The sequence below is a fragment of the Schistocerca cancellata genome, chromosome 2 (assembly GCF_023864275.1).
Source record: "Schistocerca cancellata isolate TAMUIC-IGC-003103 chromosome 2, iqSchCanc2.1, whole genome shotgun sequence".
Classification (NCBI taxonomy): Eukaryota; Metazoa; Arthropoda; class Insecta; order Orthoptera; family Acrididae; genus Schistocerca; species Schistocerca cancellata.
Genome location: NC_064627.1, coordinates 1,030,804,145 through 1,030,823,770, shown reverse-complemented (window position 1 = coordinate 1,030,823,770; position 19,626 = coordinate 1,030,804,145). Strand labels below are relative to the sequence as shown.

General features: G+C 46.1%; 1 protein-coding gene across 1 annotated transcript in view; it reads right to left on the bottom strand.

Annotated features, from left to right (window-relative positions):
- LOC126160714 (uncharacterized) overlaps positions 1–19,272 on the bottom strand; it is a 271,072-nt gene extending 251,800 nt beyond the window's left edge. Inside the window, exons 1-2 of the mRNA XM_049916924.1 lie at positions 19,210–19,272; positions 18,494–18,986 (exon numbers count right to left, since the gene is read on the bottom strand). Of these exons, the coding sequence (XP_049772881.1) occupies positions 18,494–18,986; positions 19,210–19,272 (556 nt within the window). The remainder of the gene's footprint in view (positions 1–18,493; positions 18,987–19,209) is intronic.
- Positions 19,273–19,626: the final 354 nt, after the last annotated feature.

Genomic DNA, 19,626 nt, shown 5'->3' with positions numbered 1-19,626 from the left:
CAGCTCGGCTAACGGGGCGGGCTAAAAGTAGTAATAGAAATGTACACTGAGGTGACAAAAGTCATGTGATAGCGATATGCACATATACAGATCGCCCACACAATATAAAACGGTGGTGCATTGGCGGAGCTGTCAATAATGCCCAGGTGCTTCATGTGAAAAGCTGTCCGACATGATTAAGGCCGCACGACGGGAATTAACAGACTTTGAACAAAGAATAGTACCTGAAGACAGACGGATTGGACATTCCAATTGGGAAATCGTTAGGGAAATCAGTATTCCGAGATACATAGCGTCAAGAGTGTGCCGAGAACACCACATTTCAGGCATTACCGCTCCCCACGGACGAGGCAGTGGCCGGCGGCCTTCACTTAACGACCAAGAGCAGCAGCGTTTGGGTAGAGTTTTCAGTCCGAACAGACGAGCAAAACAACCTGAAATAATCACAGAAATCAGTGTAGGACGTACGACGAACGTAGGAGTGTGCGGCGCGGCGAAATTCAGCGTTAATGGGCTATGGCAGCAGAGGTCGACGCGAGAGGCTTTGCTAAGAGCACGACATCGCCTTCTGGACTCGTTAACATATTGGTAGGACACTAGACGAGCTGAAAACCATTTTCAGGTCATAGGAGACCAGATTTCAGCAGGCATGAGCTGATGGCAGGGTTTCAGTGTGGCGCAGACCTCACAAAGCCATGGTCCCAGGTTGTCAACAAGGCACTGTGGAGGGTGGTGTTGGCTCCATAACGGTGTGGGATGTGTTTACGTGGAATGCACTGGCTCCTACGGTCCATCTAAACCTATCATTGACTGAAAATGGTTAAGATGATGATGATCATGTTTGGTATGTGGGGCGCTCAACTGCGTGGTTATCAGCGCCCGTACAATTATCCAATCTGTGCTCAGTCCAATTTCGCCACTTTCCTGGATGATGATGAAATGATGAGGACAACACAAACACCCAGTCATCTCGAGGCAGGTGAAAATCCCTGACCCCGCCGGGAATCGAACCCGGGACCCCGGGCTCGGGAAGCGAGAACGCTACCGCGAGACCACGAGCGGCGGACTAAAATGGTTAAGTTCGACGATTGGTTTGAAGAGCATTCTGGACAGTTCGGGTGAATCATTTGGTCAACCAGATGGCTGGACATGAATTCCATCAGACAATTATGAAATACAGTCGAGAGGTCAGTTCGGGCACAAAATCTTGCACCGGCAACACTTTCGCAGTTGTGGGCGGCTATAGAGGCAGCATGAATCAATATTTCTGCTGGGAACTTTTAACATGTTGACTCCATGTCACGTCGAGTTGGTGCAGTACGCCGGGGAAGAGGAGGCTGGGATAGAGGTTAGGCGGTATTCCGCGACTTTTGTGCCCTCAATATATGTACCTTCGTTTGCTGCCGCTTATTTTGCTACTGTCATATTGTTGGCTACTTACAGGGTTATTACAAATGATTGAAGCGATTTCACAGCTCTACAATAACTTTATTATTTGAGATATTTTCACAATGCTTTGCACACACATACAAAAACTCAAAAAGTTTTTTTAGGCATTCACAAATGTTTGATATGTGCCCCTTTAGTGATTCGGCAGACATCAAGCCGATAATCAAGTTTCTGCCACAGTCGGCGCAGCATGTCCCCATCAATGAGTTCGAAAGCATCGTTGATGCGACTTCGCAGTTCTGGCACGTTTCTTGGTAGAGGAGGTTTAAACACTGAATCTTTCACATAACCCCACAGAAAGAAATCGCATGGGGTTAAGTCGGGAGAGCGTGGAGGCCATGACATGAATTGCTGATCACGATCTCCACCACGACCGATCCTTCGGTTTTCCAATCTCCTGTTTAAGAAATGCCGAACATCATGATGGAAGTGCGGTGGAGCTGGTGCTCCTGTAGAAAGATGAAGTCGGCGCTGTCGGTCTCCAGTTGTGGCATGAGCCAATTTTCCGCGGGCTACGCGTGAAACTTGCCCGCACGCGTTCAACCGTTCTTCGCTCACTGCAGGCCGACCCGTTGATTTCCCCTTACAGAGGCATCCATAAGCTTTAAACTGCGCATACCATCGCCGAATGGAGTTAGCAGTTGGTGGATCTTTGTTGAACTTCGTCCTGAAGTGTCGTTGCACTGTTATGACTGACTGATGTGAGTGCATTTCAAGCACGACATACGCTTTCTCGGCTCCTGTCGCCATTTTGTCTCACTGCGCTCTCGAGCGCTCTGACGGCAGAAACCTGAAGTGCGGCTTCAGCCGAACAAAACTTTATGAGTTTTTCTACGTATCTGTAGTGTGTCGTGACCATATGTCAATGAATGGAGCTACAGTGAATTTATGAAATCGCTTCAATCATTTTAATAGCCCTGTAATTCATATGAAAGTTCCCACAGACATTTAACTTTCGATCCGGTTTCTTACTCTGCTTCTCCGTCCCATTTTATAAGCTGACAGCCTGGACAGCAGTTACACAAACAAAAAAATCTAAATAAAACAATAAACTGAAAGAGCAGCAGACTGTATTGCAGTGAGTCACATATTTCACACAAAGGCTAGCAGTACTGATGCGTCACCATCTGTTTAGTGTGGAGTTTCTTCCGGACACAGCGGCACGAATCTATTGTCGCGGCATGGGTTGTAAAGAACATGAGTTTCCACTTGAATCATATAGCTCTGCATTGGCTCAGTGCACATGGGTTGCAAAGAACATGAGTTTCCACTTGAATCATATAGCTCTGCATTGGCTCAGTGCGTAGGTGACTAAAAAGGGTGAGTTACGAGGTTTCCCCCGGTTTCTGGAGGGCATTCCTTAGGTTATTTGAAATAAAAAAACCTAAATAAAGTAATGGGATCAGATCCATAATTAAGGAGCTACAGTAATTGAAAAACTCAGGAAAATGGCAGAAAAAAACCTTTATTGTAGGATTTCACTATCAAAAATGCACGTAATAATTCATTTAAACAATTTTGTAGCCATCTCTTGCATTCAGAGCGGATTTAAAGCAGATGTTCAAAATTTCTTCCCTGCATTTGAAGGCAAATATTCGCACGGGAGTGAACCACGCGAGTAGCATTTCGTAACTTCACATGCGCGTTCCTTATTGACGTTGCGGCATCGAAAATGCGTTGTATCAATTCTTCTCGTGTTTCCACCTTAACTTCATACAAGATATCTTTCATCCGCCCCCAGATGCAGTAATCTAGGAGTGTTAAATATGGGAATCTGGCAGGTCAGTTGATAGGTCCCCCGCGACCTATCCATCGCTGTGGGAAGTGGGAATTGCTGATTAAGATAAGCCGTTACCACATGGTGGAAGTGTGCAGGTGCCCCGTCATGTTGGACGCACATGTGGTGTCTTGCTTCCAGAGGAACACCTTCAAAAAGCTGCGGTAAGTCTTCTCGCAAAAAGTTACCGTACATCTGACCGTTTAACTTTCCCGGGAGAATAAACGGCCCCAGTAACTGGTCACACACAACACCACACCAGGCGTTAACACTGCAGCTGCGTTGAAACTGAGATACTACCGTCGCATGGGGCTTTTCGTCTGCCCAGACATGCATGTTGTTGATGCCATCTCTTCTAAAGGTTTCCTCATCACTGAACATTATGAAGCGATAGAGCTGCCGATCTCCAATTAACCAATTACAAAAGTGCAAACGGTTGGCACAATCATGTGGCTCTAAATGGTGAACTTTCTGTACATGAAAAGGATACAGTCCATTCTCATGAAGAATCCTACATACCTCAGATTGTGAAACGTTCAGTCGGGTAGCTGGGCGTCTTGTACTTGAACGAGGACTGCGCTATACTGAATTAAGAATGTTTTCCTCTTCTTGATCGTCACGATTGCTTTCGGAGTGAATAGGAATACTGGGAAGAGTACCAGTTTCTAGCCATGTCCCATGTGTTCCACTAAATGTTTTGGCCCTCGGAATTCTAAGATTAGGATACCGACGGTGATATTCGGCAACGGCAGCTTTCGCGTTACCATCACAGAAGCTCAGAATGTACACCATCTCTCCAAATCCCTGCGATGAAAACTTGTACGGCATCGCAAAGTGTACTGCGCACAGGAGACAATAGTAGTAAACAGTGACTGCAGTATCAACGCAAACGTACCACTCGCTGCACTTGTCTGCCTAAGACTGATCGTGTGTCCAGTGAACACAAGTGTAGCACTCCATACACCGTTGCGTGTTTCGGAACTCTGTTGTATGTCTTTAATTATGGATCTGATCACATTACTGCATTTAAATTTTTTGTTCCAAATAACCTAAGCAATAACCTCCAGTAATCGGAGGAAAACCTCGTGACTCACCCTTTATAGAAGAAATTCCAATTGCCCAATTTTGGCTAAATCGTTCCAGGCAAATGCCGGGATGGTTCCTTTGAAAGGGCACGGCCGACTTCCTTCCCTAATCCGATGAGACCGATGACCTCGCTGTTTGGTCTCTTCCCCCAAACAACCACAACCCCAATTTTGGCACGTAAATCGCTTCTATGATTTATACGTATATCGTCTTTGGATGAATTTCCGTCGGTGATCAACAATCGAAAACAAAGTATTTTATGACTGCCTGGTTTTCGACTTAGTCCATAGAAACAGACTCTTTAAAAATCGGCAGTTCTTTTCCCCACAGATTAAACTGACAATTGCCTCACGTCGTTATGCCACAGGTACCACCATAACAAAAGTCATATATCACCAAAATCAACGCCAGCTCTATGTCGATTAAATATATTCAGCTTTAGCTCGTACAATAAAAAATGTAAATGTTGTGTGACTACGCCTCCCGTCAGGCAGACCGCTCTCCGGGCGCGAGTCTTCAGGGTTCACGCCACTTCGGCGACTTGTGCGTCGATGTGGATGAAATGATGATGATTAGGACAACACAGCACCCAGTCGAAGAGCGGAGAAAATCTCCGACCCAGCCGGGAAGAGATCCCGGCCGTTAGGTATGACATTCCGTCGCGCTGACAACTCAGCTACCAGGGGCAGACGTTCGTATAATGTCTGCCGGGCCTGTGTTAGCGCAGTACGTGCGTCCACGTTACGCAAGTGGCAGCTGGGTTGCATCGTGACATGGAATTCCGAACAATCTGAGGAAGTTTTTGGCAAGATCGTTCTCAAACGTCGACACGTCAGAGAGCCAAAACTTCGCGTTTCCTGCTATCCTGCATGACTTACTAAGTGTTCTCCATGTTTACATACTTTCTGTATAATCCGCTTCATTTCTGCGGGCACTCTTCGAGAACACCACTGAAGATTCTGAATCGATCCAAGAATTAACATGCAAATGTGCTTTAACGGTATCTGTATTAGGATAGCGCGTTATTGTTTACAATTTCTATACACTGTCCATTCACATCAATGTGATCGCCTGTCGAAAGCCAGAATACGCAGCTTTTATAGGGAGGACCGCTGCGAAACGTGATGAAAGTAAGTCAGTGATGTTCTGGGAGGTAGCCGCAGCGATGCGGAGCCACGCCCCATCCAGCGCCGTGGTCGGCTGCGCCAGGTTTCTCGAATGAGGATCTGCTGCGAGTACAGACCGATCGAGGTGGTTCCACAGCTTCTCGATTGAGTATAAATCGGGTTAGTTTGGTGGCCGGAGGACTAAGTAAACTCCTTCTGGTGCTCTTGTGGCGTATATAATACAGAGTGCCACCTACACTACTGGCCATTAAAATTGCTACACCAAGAAGAAATGCAGATGATAAACGGGTATTCATTGGAAAAATGTTATACTAGAACTGACATGCGATTACATTTTCACGCAGTTTGGGTGCATAGATCCTGAGAAATCAGTACCCAGAACCTCTGGCTGTAATAACGGCCTTCATACGCCTGGGCATTGAGTCAAACAGAGCTTGGATGGCGTGTACAGGTACAGCTGCCCATGCAGCTTCAACACGATACCACAGTTCATCAAGAGAAGTGACTGGCGTATTGTGACGAGCCAGTTGCTCGGCCACCATTGACCAGACGTTTTCAATTGGTGAGAGATCTGGAGAATGTGCTGGCCAGGGCAGCAGTCGAACATTTTCAGTATCCAGAATGACCAGTACAGGACCTGCAAAATGCGGTCGTGCATTATCCTGCTGAAATGTAGGGTTTCGAAGGGATCGAATGAAGGGTAGATCCACGGGTCGTAACACATCTAAAATGTAACGTCCACTGTTCAAAGTGCCGTCAGTGCGAACAATGGGTCACCGAGACGTGTAACCAATGGCACCCACCACGCCGGGTGATACGCCAATATGGCGATGACGAATACGCGCTTCCAAAGTGATTTCACCGCGATGTCGCCAAACACGGATGCGACCATCATGATGCTGTATAGAGAACGTGGATTCATCCGAAAAAAATGACGTTTTGCCAATCGTGCACTCAGGTTCGTCGTCGAGTACACCATCGCAGGCGCTCCTGTGTGTGATGCAGCGTCAAGGGTAACCACAGCCATGGTCTCCGAGCTGATAGTCCATGCTGCTGCAAACGTCGTCGAACTGTTCGTGCAGATGGTTGTTGTCTTGCAAACGACCCCATCTGTTGACTCAGGGATCGAGACGTGTCTGCACGATCCGTTACAGCCATGCGGATAAGATGCCTGTCATCTCAGCTGCTAGTGATACAAGGCCGTTGAGATCCAGCACGGCGTTTCGTATTACCCTCCTGAACTGATCGATTCCATATTCTGCAGTCATTGGATCTCGACCAACACGAGCAGCAATGTCGCAATACGATAAACCGCAATCGCGATAGGCTACAATCCGACCTTTATCAAAGTCGGAAACGTGATGGCACGCATTTCTCCTCCTTACACGAGGCATCACAACAACGTTTCACTAGGCAGCGCCGGTCAACTGCTGTTCGTTTATGAGAAATCGGTTGTAAACTTTCCTCATGTGAGCACGTTGTAGGTGTCGACACCGGCGCCAACCTTGTGTGAATGCTCTGAAAAGCTAATCATTTGCATATCACAGCATCTTCTTCCAGTCGGTTAAATTTCGCGTCTGTAGCACGTCATCTTCGTGGTGTAGCAATTTCAATGGCCAGTAGTGTAATTTTTTGCCAGTACTGTGTAATCGATATTATATGAACTTTTAAAAATTTTATATTTATTTGTACAGGTTGTTCCAAAAATGACCGGTATATTTGAAACGGCAATAAAAACTAAACGAGCAGCGATAGAAATACACCGTTTGTTGCAATATGCTTGGGACAACAGTACATTTTCAGGCGGACAAACTTTCGAAATTACAGTAGTTACAATTTTCAACAACAGTTGGCGCTGCAAGTGATGTGAAAGATATAGAAGACAACGCAGTCTGTGGGTGCGCCATTCTGTACGTCGTCTTTCTGCTGTAAGCGTGTGCTGTTCACAACGTGCAAGTGTGCTGTAGACAACATGGTTTATTCCTTAGAACAGAGGATTTTTCTGGTGTTGGAATTCCACCGCCTAGAACACAGTGTTGTTGCAACAAGACGAAGTTTTCAACAGAGGTTTAATGTAACCAAAGGACCGAAAAGCGATACAATAAAGGATCTGTTTGAAAAATTTCAACGGACTGGGAACGTGACGGATGAACGTGCTGGAAAGGTAGGGCGACCGCGTAAGGCAACCACAGAGGGCAACGCGCAGCTAGTGCAGCAGGTGATCCAACAGCGGCCTCGGGTTTCCGTTCGCCATGTTGCAGCTGCGGTCCAAATGACGCCAACGTCCACGTATCGTCTCATGCACCAGAGTTTACACCTCTATCCATACAAAATTCAAACGCAGCAACCCCTCAGCGCCGCTACCATTGCTGCACGAGAGACATTCGCTAACGATATAGTGCACAGGATTGATGACGGCGATATGCATGTGGGCAGCATTTGGTTTACTGACGAAGCTTATTTTTACCTGGACGGCTTCGTCAATAAACAGAACTGGCGCATATGGGAAACCGAAAAGCCCCATGTTGCAGTCCCATCGTCCCTGCATCCTCAAAAAGTACTGGTCTGGGCCGCCATTTCTTCCAAAGGAATCATTGGCCCATTTTTCAGATCCGAAACGATTACTGCATCACGCTATCTGGACATTCTTCGTGAATTTGTGGCGAGACAAACTGCCTTAGACGACACTGCGAACACCTCGTGGTTTATGCAAGATGGTGCCCGGCCACATCGCACGGCCGACGTCTTTAATTTCCTGAATGAATATTTCGATGATCGTGTGATTGCTTTGGGCTATCCGAAACATACAGGAGGCGGCGTGGATTGGCCTCCCTATTCGGCAGACATGAACCCCTGTGACTTCTTTCTGTGGGGACACTTGAAAGACCAGGTGTACCGCCAGAATCCAGAAACAATTGAACAGCTGAAGCAGTACATCTCATCTGCATGTGAAGCCATTCCGCCAGATACGTTGTCAAAGGTTTCGGGTAATTTCATTCAGAGACTACGCCATATTATTGCTACGCATGGTGGATATGTGGAAAATATCGTACTATAGAGTTTCCCAGACCGCAGCGCCATCTGTTGTTGAAAATTGTAACTACTGTAATTTCGAAAGTTTGTCTGCCTGAAAATGTACTGTTGTCCCAAGCATATTGCAACAAACGGTGTATTTCTATCGCTGCTCGTTTAGTTTTTATTGCCCTTTCAAATATACCGGTCATTTTTGAAACACCCTGTAAATGAAATACGTCAAATGTTGTGGTACCTAATGTAGAATCAATAATGTGAAACCTTATAATGATACTGGGTACTCGCCAACGATAAAAGAGCAACACCTAGGTAGAGACTATACTCTCTGGTCCTTGGAACGTGACGTTAGAGAGCGAGCGAGGTAGGAGATATTCACTGTGTGACTGAAGTGGTTGGACCCGAAAGCAGCGCGCAGTGTGTGGGTGTGTTTGTGTCACACTACTTAATATACACATATTGGGAGGCACTGTTCCATGGTAAGTATGGGCAGACGAGGGAAACACCTATTACATCAAGATCCGGCCCCTGAATCTGCTGTGAGTAAAGCAAGTGCGCTAGCCACAGTTGGAGTTGTTGGAGCACTATCGCGTACGCCAACATTACAGAATCTAGATGACTACAGAAAACTGTAAGATCGTATAAAATCACACACTTTGTGTAGAAACTGTGAGGCATACCCCATTGGCTTGATTTTGATCATTTTCTTTTCAAATAATAAGTGAGACAATAACATTTTCCTACAATGTTCTTTAACCTAAGTCATTTTAACCTAGACAGGATCATAACCTTTCCTGTGTGTGCTAATGCGAGTGAAAGCAAAGAACTGAACAAGTACAATAACAGTGTGATAGAATGTTTTGCTATTTAAAAATTAATTAAATGCACTATTGGAAGCGCTTCATACAGTTTGTCTTGCGTAGCAATCAGCGCCGCTATTCATGTTGAGTTTGGGAATAAAGGTAAATGTAAATTATTGCCCAATATATTTAATTAGCAATTATACATAACATTGCTGAATATCATTATGCTTGAAGATATTGGCTTGGTTCAAAGTTCATTGTCAGCAATGTGTTGCAGTTCTCATAATGAAGCACATGATTAATTTCCAGTCAAATTAACTTTCAAAATTGCTTCACCACACATCAATTAATCTCTGACTGTTTGGTTGACATGCATGTCGCCTTACTTGGATTTGCACAAAGTAGTTAACAGATGCTACAAGCCTTTGAGTGAATTATTTTCTTGTGTTGCCTTCTTGCGTCGCCATTTAAGACTGCAAACATTTACAATAATTAATAAGTTTCTGGCCTGCAGTGCAATTCTCAGCTGTTAAAATTGCGAAACGAACTGTTCCTTCCCACGGCCTAAGTTCATTATTAATGCCGTGATCTTACATTTTGGGTGCATGTGGCACCGATCTTTAAATTCTTTTTTTGCCTTTATCATGTGCGAGTGTTACGTTGATTCTGTCATTGTGGTGTCCCGTAATGTTTACAGTCGAAGCCTTATCGTTATAAATATCTTCGACATATTTAATCAGGTCGGAATTAATTGTTTTGTTCCCGTCTGGAGCTTAAGAAAACGTTCTGTCCATTGGGCTTTCATTACTTCTTGTTGGTTAAAGCTAATTGGACCTTGGGACGAGTCCCGCAATGTGTGGTCTGTTGGTGTTGGTTTTAGAGAGGCGGAGCCTGTGTTCTGAGGACGACTGTTTGTAAGACGACCCGAAAGTTTGGGCGAGGTTGGTCCATCTTATTAGCCACTGAGTGGCTTACTCGCAAGCAGAGTTTACTTATGAACATATTTTTCTGTTCTTGCTATGCGCTTTGCTAAGTTCGATGACTTGTTTTCACCAGTAACGTTTAGCACACTGGACTCGCATTCGGGAGGACGACGGTTCAATCCCGTCTCCGGCCATCCTGATTTAGGTTTTCCGTGATTTCCCTAAATCGTTTCAGTCAAATGCCGGGATGGTTCCTTTGAAAGGGCACGGCCGATTTCCTTCCCAATCCTTCCCTAACCCGAGCTTGCGCTCCGTCTCTAATGACCTCGTTGTCGACGGGACGTTAAACACTAAACACCACCACCACCAGTAACGTTTTCAGTGATTTTCTTTAAGCAAATGTCAAGAACACTAGTTGCTCACGGACGTGTTAACCGTTTGAATAATTTCCTTTCATAATTGTTTTAAATCAAAGCATTGGTTTTGTAATTTGATGTGAAACACACTTCCATTACTCTGTATTTGAGACCCGTATTGTGTCAGTCCTTCTAATCAATGTGGAGAAGCCTAGTGTTTTAACTGATTTGACTGATGTATGTTTAATAAACGTATTTTAAAACTTGTTGGTGCCACGAATGATGTTCAATTACCCTTTGGTCCACTCCACACGATCCCGAGGCAACCAGACCTTTGGACGTCATAAATCGCCCTGTTTCCACAGTACGACAACGGCTGCTCTCTTCTCCACCATCTCCCGACACACTTTATATACCGTCCTCCCGTCTGTGAGTGGTTATTGCATGCTGACGTCGAACACAGGCGGTGGTCTCGTTAATGTGACTGGACCGTGTAAGTGACCTAGCGGATGAAGGGAGGGACACCATGAGGCTGTTCGCAGATGATGCGGATGTCTATAAGAAGGTAGCCACGCTATAAAAGTGCAGTGAATTGAAGGAAGACCAGCAGAAAAAAAAGTTCAAATGTGTGTGAAATCTTATGGGACTTTACTGCTAAGGTCATCAGTCCCTAAGCTTACACACTACTTAACCTAAATTATCCTAAGGACAAACACATACACCCATGCCTGAGGGAGGACTCTAACCTCTGCCGGGACCAGCCACACAGTCCATGACTGTAGCGCCATCGACCGCTCGGCTAATCCCGTGCGGCGAACACCTGCAGAGAGTCAATGACTGTTGCAGGGACTGTAAGTTGACGTTGAACATGGATAAGCATAACCTATTGCCGATGAAATCCACTACAGTACGATTATACCATTGGTGACAAATCACTGGAAAGGGTAACTGTAGTAAAATGCCTACGAGTAGCTAACCATCTGGAGCCACCCAAAGTGGAATGAGCACACTAGAAAAATGGAGGAAAAGCAGATCCCAATACATTGGAAGAATCTCAAGAAAACGTAATTCATTAACCAAAGAAGCGGCTTACAATCCGCTTGCTCGAACAAGTCTTGAACAGTGCTCATGTCTGCGACGACTATCAGACTGGGTTAATAGAAGAGATGGAGAAGATGCAACGAAGAACGGCGTGTTTTTTCACGGAGAGCGTTACAGAGATGCTGAACGAACTCCAGCGGCAGACGCTGCAAGAGAGGCATTGCGCACCAGGGATGGGTTTACTGCCGAAATTACGAGAGAATACATGCCGGGAAGAGTCGGGCAGCATATTACTTTAGAAATCAGTTAATGTGTTCAATATTTGATGAAAATGAAATGAAATGCCTTGCGGATAGGGCCTCCCGTCGGGTAGACCGTTCGTCTGGTGCAAGTCTTTGGAGTTGACGCCACTTCGGCGCCTTGCGTGTCGATAACTATGAGATGATGATGATTAGGACAACACAACGCCCAGTCCCTGAGCGGAGAAAATCTCCGACCCAGCCGGGAGTCGAACCCGGGCCCTTAGAATTGACAATGTGTCGCGCTGACCACTGAGCTACCGGGGCGGACAATATTTGATGTTAAGAGTGAAAAACTGATATGATTGGAGATGCAAAACCCTAATTGTGTTGATTTCATTGCCTTAGGATTATTCACCCACAAACTAATGAGGAAAATTCAAATGGCTCTCAGCACTATGGGACTTAACTACTGAGGTCATCAGTCCCCTAGAACTTAGAACTACTTAAACCTAACTAACCTAAGGACATCACACACATCCATGCCCGAGGCAGGATTCGAACCGGCGACCGTAGCGGTCACGCGGTTCCAAACCGCGCTTAGAACCGCACGGCCACACCGGCCGGCGACTAATGAAGAAGTCAAAACCAAAACTGGTAATCCAAAATCGTAATAACCGCTTTACAAGTTCATGTAACACCTCTTTGGCATATAGTGCACTGTGTAGCACCGTTTATTTTACATTTCATCGTTTGACGAGTATAATATAGATAATTTTTGTCCCATTTTAAGAAAAGCTAGTTTTACAAGCATCGCATTGTTTATGACTTCATACCGTCTGAACTATGTGTCGTACAATGATACAATTTTGCAATTATGTTCATTGGAATATTTGGACACTGTCTGCTAAATGTGTTGCAAATAGTGTTAATAGCAAAGAAGTGATGCAGTAAAACGTATTCCTGATGCTGAAGGGCATGAACAGTGTAAATGTAATAAGAAATAAACTTCTTCCATTTCTTACTTTGTGTGTATGTGGGGGGGGGGGGGAGGGGGGGGGGGGAAATGTCGGCGAGAAAGTCTCAAAAAGGATTGACATTATGTGTGTAGCTTGTAGGAAATCGCTAGTGCTTTCATTCTCAAATAATGGATGAAATGTAAGATTAACATTAATGAAACTGACAAACTTCAGGTACGGATTCCTGACTGGAAATGGAGCAAAAAAGGCCTATGAACTTGTGTCCGGAAATAGACGATGTGCGTGCAACGACAACAAATCATCCCAGAAATCAGTACAGAGGTGCATCGCAACCACGTCACAACAGACGGGGGCCAATGTCTTGTAGGATACGCATAATCCTACTTTGGCTTACACCATGTTGGCGGGCCACTTGCCTGGTGCTCCTGCTACAGTTAGTCTCAATATACTGTAGGAGCCGGTTCTCCAACTCTGTACTGTGGTGTACTTATGGTGAAGAGGAACGAATCGTCGCCAATGTGAATGACTGGTGGCCAATGCTAAATAGAAACATACAAATCTCTTCTTTGTATATACAGCAGGTTTGTCAGTGAAGTCGATAAGGAGCTGGCTGCTTGGTCTGGGTCTACAACGGGTAAAATAATTAGAGGTCGTTGGTGAAAAATAATGTATTGTACTTAACTGGTGGTACAGGAGTTTCGTAGTCAGGAGGAATATAATTACAGACAGAGAGCTATAGAGGAATCACACAGGCCATAATTTAACTAAGCGCCTTGTTAGAGATTGTTTCCTATCAGCTGAAGGCTATTTTTCTTTTTGGTCATCAGTCTACTGACTGGTTTGATGCGGCCCGCCACGAATTCCTTTCCTGTGCTAACCTCTTCATCTCAGAGTAGCACTTGCAACCTACGTCCTCAATTATTTGCTTGACGTATTTCAATCTCTGTCTTCTTCTACAGTTTTTGCCCTCCACAGCTCCCTCTAGTACCATGGAAGTTATTCCCTCATGTCTTAGCAGATGTCCTATCAACCTGTCCCTTCTCCTTATCAGTGTTTTCCACATATTCCTTTCCTCTCCGATTCTGCGTAGAACCTCCTCATTCCTTACCTTATCGGTCCACCTAATTTTCAACATTCGTCTATAGCACCACATCTCAAATGCTTCGATTCTCTTCTGTTCCGGTTTTCCCACAGTCCATGTTTCACTACCATACAATGCTGTACTCCAGACGTACATCCTTAGAAATTTCTTCCTCAAATTAAGGGCGGTATTTGATATTAGTAGACTTCTCTTGGCCAGAAATGCCTTTTTTGCCATAGCGAGTCTGCTTTTGATGTCCTCCTTGCTCTGTCCGTCATTGGTTATTTTACTGCCTAGGTAGCAGAATTCCTTAACTTCGTTGACTTCGTGACCATCAATCCTGATGTTAAGTTTCTCGCTGTTCTCATTTCTACTACTTCTCATTACCTTCGTCTTTCTCCGATTTACTCTCAAACAATACTGTGTACTCATTAGACTGTTCATTCCGTTCAGCAGATCATTTAATTCTTCTTCACTTTCACTCAGCATAGCAATGTCATCAGCGAATCGTATCATTGATATCCTTTCACCTTGTATTTTAATTCCACTCCTGAACCTTTCTTTTATTTCCATCATTGCTTCCTCGATGTACAGATTGAAGAGTAGGGGCGAAAGGCTACAACCTTGTCTTACACCCTTCTTAATACGAGCACTTCGTTCTTGATCGTCCACTCTTATTATTCCCTCTTGGTTGTTGTACATATTGTATATGACCGGTCTCTCCCTATAGCTTACCCCTACTTTTTTCAGAATCTCGAACAGCTTGCACCATTTCTGAGGGCTATACTACTTTCCTATTTGACGTCCCGAGCAAGAGTGGCCGAGCGCCCGATAGACACTTGTTGCAAGCCGCGGAACGGCGCTAGTCTCGACTCGCGGGTCCATCGATACTAGTACGGACCGCGGTCGATAACTGCAACTCCTAACAAGTGTGGCATCGAACGTCTATAGCAGAGATCTAAACATAGTCCGCCGCCTCCCTGCACGTCCGTCTATATGAAAGGACTCACTATTACACGAACGCCCAAAAAAGGGCTTAAAATGTTGTGTGATGTGGCTGGCGTCTGTGGGTATTTGTTTTGGTACAGCCGTGCTGCCTCTGGGCCGTTTTCATCCGCTTAGCAGTACGCAAACACCATCTCGGCTTGTTCCCGACACGAATACCGTACCATTCTGCTGCTTATAGTACACTGCGTCAATCACACAGTCTGCAGCACGAAAGGAACACACGGCACGTGGCCAGAGGAACTTTCGTCAGCGCCATCCACCGTGGCAGCGATGCATTTCCGGACGCTTGTTCGTAGGACCTTTTTTTCGCCATTTCCAGTGGAGAATCCGTCCCTGCAATTCGTCGTTAATGTTCACCCTATACAGTCAGGGTAATCTGTTAACGCTACCTCAACACATATACACAGTTTATAATTTGATACTTGACTTACTCTGTTAAACCTCCAACTTAAGGTTGTAGTTCCTTAAAAATGGTTCAAATGGCTCTGAGCACTATGGAACTTCTGAGGTCATCAGCCCTCTAAAACTTAGAACTACTTAAACCTAACTAGCCTAAGGACATCACACACATCCACGCCCGAGGCAGGACTCGAACCTGCGTCCGTAGCAGCAGCGCGGTTCCGGACTGAAGCGCCTAGAACCGCTCGCCCACAGGGGCCGGCTTATAGTTCTTACTAAGCAGATTATGACAACATTTAAAATTACTGAGTCAGATCAATAATTATACGAAAGGATGCGCAACAATCTTTTTTTGGTCCTGGTAGCCCTTAGATTGGCAACCTATACAGGGTGTTACAAAAGGTACGGCCAAACTTTCAGGAAACATTCCTCACACACAAAGAAAGAAAATATGTTACGTGGACATGTGTCCGGAAACGCTTACTTTCCATGTTAGAGCTCATTTTATTACTTCTCTTCAAATCAAATTAATCATGGAATGGAAACACAGCAACAGAACGTACCAGCGTGACTTCAAACACTTTGTTACAGGAAATGTTCAAAATGTCCTCCGTTAGCGAGGATACATGCATCCACCCTCCGTCGCATGGAATCCCTGATGCGCTGATGCAGCCCTGGAGAATGGCGTATTGTATCACAGCCGTCCACAATACGAGCACGAAGAGTTTCTACATTTGGTACCGGGGTTGCGTAGACAAGAGCTTTCAAATGCCCCCATAAATGAAAGTCAAGAGGGTTGAGGTCAGGAGAGCGTGGAGGCCATGGAATTGGTCCGCCACTACCAATCCATCGGTCACCGAATCTGTTGTTGAGAAGCGCACGAACACTTCGACTGAAATGTGCAGAAGCTCTATCGTACACGAACCACATGTTGTGTCGTACTTGTAAAGGCACATGTTCTAGCAGCACAGGTAGAGTATCCCGTATCAAATCATAACATGCTCCATTGAGCGTAGGTGGAAGAACATGGGGCCCAATCAAGATGTGCTTGATGCTAGTACTGTAGAGCAATGAGTCGCATGTCAACACAAGCACCGAAGTCAACATTACCTTCCTTCAATTGGGCCAACTGGCGGTGAATCGAGGAAGCACAGTACATACTGACGAAACTAAAATGAGCTCTAACATGGAAATTAAGCGTTTCCGGACACATGTCCACATAACATCTTTTCTTTATTTGTGTGTGAGGAACGTTTCCTGAAAGTTTGGCCGTACCTTTCTGTAACACCCTGTATATAGCTGAGACTTTGTGACAGTTTGTAGCCACTAAAAAAAAAAATTGTTTTGGAGAACGCAGAAATTAAAGCCACGTTCGCAAGTCGTACCCGATGTAAGATTAGAACAAACGGCACCTACTTTAAATAGCATTTATAGCGCACGTTCTCACTGATATTGTATGGGACTCATACGATATCGCACTAAGACTAACAGCAGTTCCATCATGTACACAGATACCTTTGGGTGCACCAGAAACCCTGAAGAGATTTTAACTGGCAGTCACTCGAAGAAATGCGCCATGCATCGCGCTTCAACTTCCTTAAAAAACTTCAGTTACTGAATTTCAGCGCAGAAACAAGGAATATTCTTCAACCTCACGCATATCGTGGCCCAGTTGGTGCTATTCGCGAATGTTGGCTATGTGCCGGCACCGGATTTCACGACCTCCCTTCTGTCACTATCAGCACAGACAAAACATCACACTACACACGGGTACAATACACTCACCTACATTTCACAAATTCGCATAAAGCACCTCCCTCGCATATCTACAAGGAAAGGAACCATTGATCTTTCCTTCGTGGGGGTCCACAGTCATAAAAATTTTTTTATACAAATTTCCTCCATTTGACTGCTAATTGTTCATTTATTTTACACAATCCTGATCTCGGCCTTAAAACAGTTATTCTCAAGCGCATATAGAAATGTTAAATAATGTCTGACCTGTCTGTTACACGTAATCGACAAAAAAATATATTTCTGATCTTATAGACCAGTTGCCATATGACAGGATACGAGTACATAATTTCGCTGCCATTGTCAACAGCGAAAAACCATTAACGCACAGTATGGCGTATCTAATAGCTAATATATTCCTGTGACTAGCATTCGTCACTTCTGTTCATCAAATGACATATGTTAAAGTCAGTCGCTGAACAGAAGTGACGAATACTGGTTGGTTGGTTGGTTGTTTCGGGGAAGGAGACCAGACAGCGAGGTCATCGGTCTCGTCGGATTAGGGAAGGACGGGGAAGGAAGTCGGCCGTGCCCTTTGAAAGGAACCATCCCGGCATTTGCCGACGAATACTGGTCACAGGAATATATTAGCTATCAGATACGTCATACTGCGCGTTAATGCCTTTTCACTGTGCACAATGTCAGCCATATTATTATGTATCTCATATGTACTGCTATCTTGTAATGTGCCAACTGGTCTATCAGACCGGGAATATATTTTTTCGACGACGACCTATCACAGATAGGTCAGACATATTTTAACATTTCTACATGCACTTCAGAACGGGTATAAAGCCGAAATATTGATTGTGTAAAGTAAATGAACAGTTAACAATCAAGAGGAGGAAATTTGTCATATAAAAAAGCCATTGTGCATTACAGAAAGAATACCTTTCCGATTCGGCAATCGAAACTTTGGGAACTTTCGGCCATATGACTTTATTTCTTTTAATATCACTGTATGTAGTTTATCGACAATCTCGATCGCAACGATGGTTATCATAATTACTAATTTCGGGTAATCACTTGAGATTGAAATCCACATTTATTGCAGATGTAAGATAAACGAAGACATTTTTAACACGCTCTATTGGAAGGCGACTTTTAGATTATCCACCTGGCATTGAACAAAATGTCCGCCCCGGTAGCTGAGTGGTCAGCGCTACAGAATGTCAATCCTAAGGGCGCGGGTTCGATTCCCGGCTAGGTCGGACATTTTCTCCGCTCAGGGACTGGGTGTTGTCCTAATCATCATAGTTTCATCCCCACTGACGCGCAAGCCGCCGAAGTGGCGTCAAATCGAAAGACTTGCACCCGGCGAACGGTCTACCTGACGGGTTGCCCTAGTCACAAGAGATTTATTATTTATTGAACAAAGTTTTGTTTTTTATGGTACTTACCACCATAGTCGGCGAGGCCACCCCTGTCGTCAAGGCTGTCTCTTCTGGGCAGCTGCTGACGTACCTCGAAGTCAGCATCCGCTGTGGACTGATTACCGCTATCTTTGGTTGGAAAACCACTGAAATCGTACACAGTGCCCTGGAGCACTTCTCCCAGCTCCACTGTTCGTTCCACCCGTTCGATGACATTTTCAGCGACTGCGGATGTAGCTGTGTCATAGACGCGCCCTTCGGTGACGGTGGAGCGTCCGCCAGCGCCGGCGAGTGGCTGTGCAGCCGCAGAGAGGCCGAACGCCTCTGGTGGCCACCCGGCGTCGCTGAACCCGGCCGCCAGGAGCTCTTCCCACCCGTCCGCGCTGTACGCGTCGCCGACTCGATCGACTGGGGGCGGCGCCCCTATGTCGGAGTCGCAGGTGAGGGGCGGCCGGCGAGCCAGCTCGTGGAGACGGCGCTGCGAGTACGCCACGATGGTGCGCACCGGGGGCGGCGTGGGCTTCGGGGGCGGCAGCGGAGGCGGCGCCGCGGCGCGCGACGCCAGCAGCCACGAGGCGGCAGCCGCCGACAGCAGCGCCAGCGCCAGGCAGAACAGCGCCGCGGGCGGCGCGCGCCCGCCGCGCATGCGCATCGCGGACTGGCGCCTCCGCGCAGCCACGGCGCATGCGCGACGCAGCGGGTGGGCTAGGCACAAACCCGGCGCATGCGCCACACAGACTGACGGCGAGGGACGCCGGTCGGCTCGGTGCAGCTCCCGCTAGGCGGCCCCAGCCGTGCGCGCGCATCGCGTCCCGAGGAAATGGGGACACGCCTTTCGTCTGGGATGGACGTCCCTCATTAGCTGACCACCGCTTCCCTCCGTGATATCCTGTACTGCGCGCGAGAGGTTACGCGGAACACTCCAGGTCTCTTCCTAGTGCCGTAGGCCGCCGAGGACACCGAGAAGAGACGCTGGAAAAACCAAACTTCTCACATCTTTGTACATATCTAATATAACAGACATTCTTCCTTACTGCCTTGCTAAGGGCAGACACCCTCATGTGTGCATTACACTAGCAAGGGAAATGCGCGACTTCGAACGCGCGAATATGAGCGTAGAATATCGGTCACTGGGGTAACGTGAAGAAACCAAATATCCA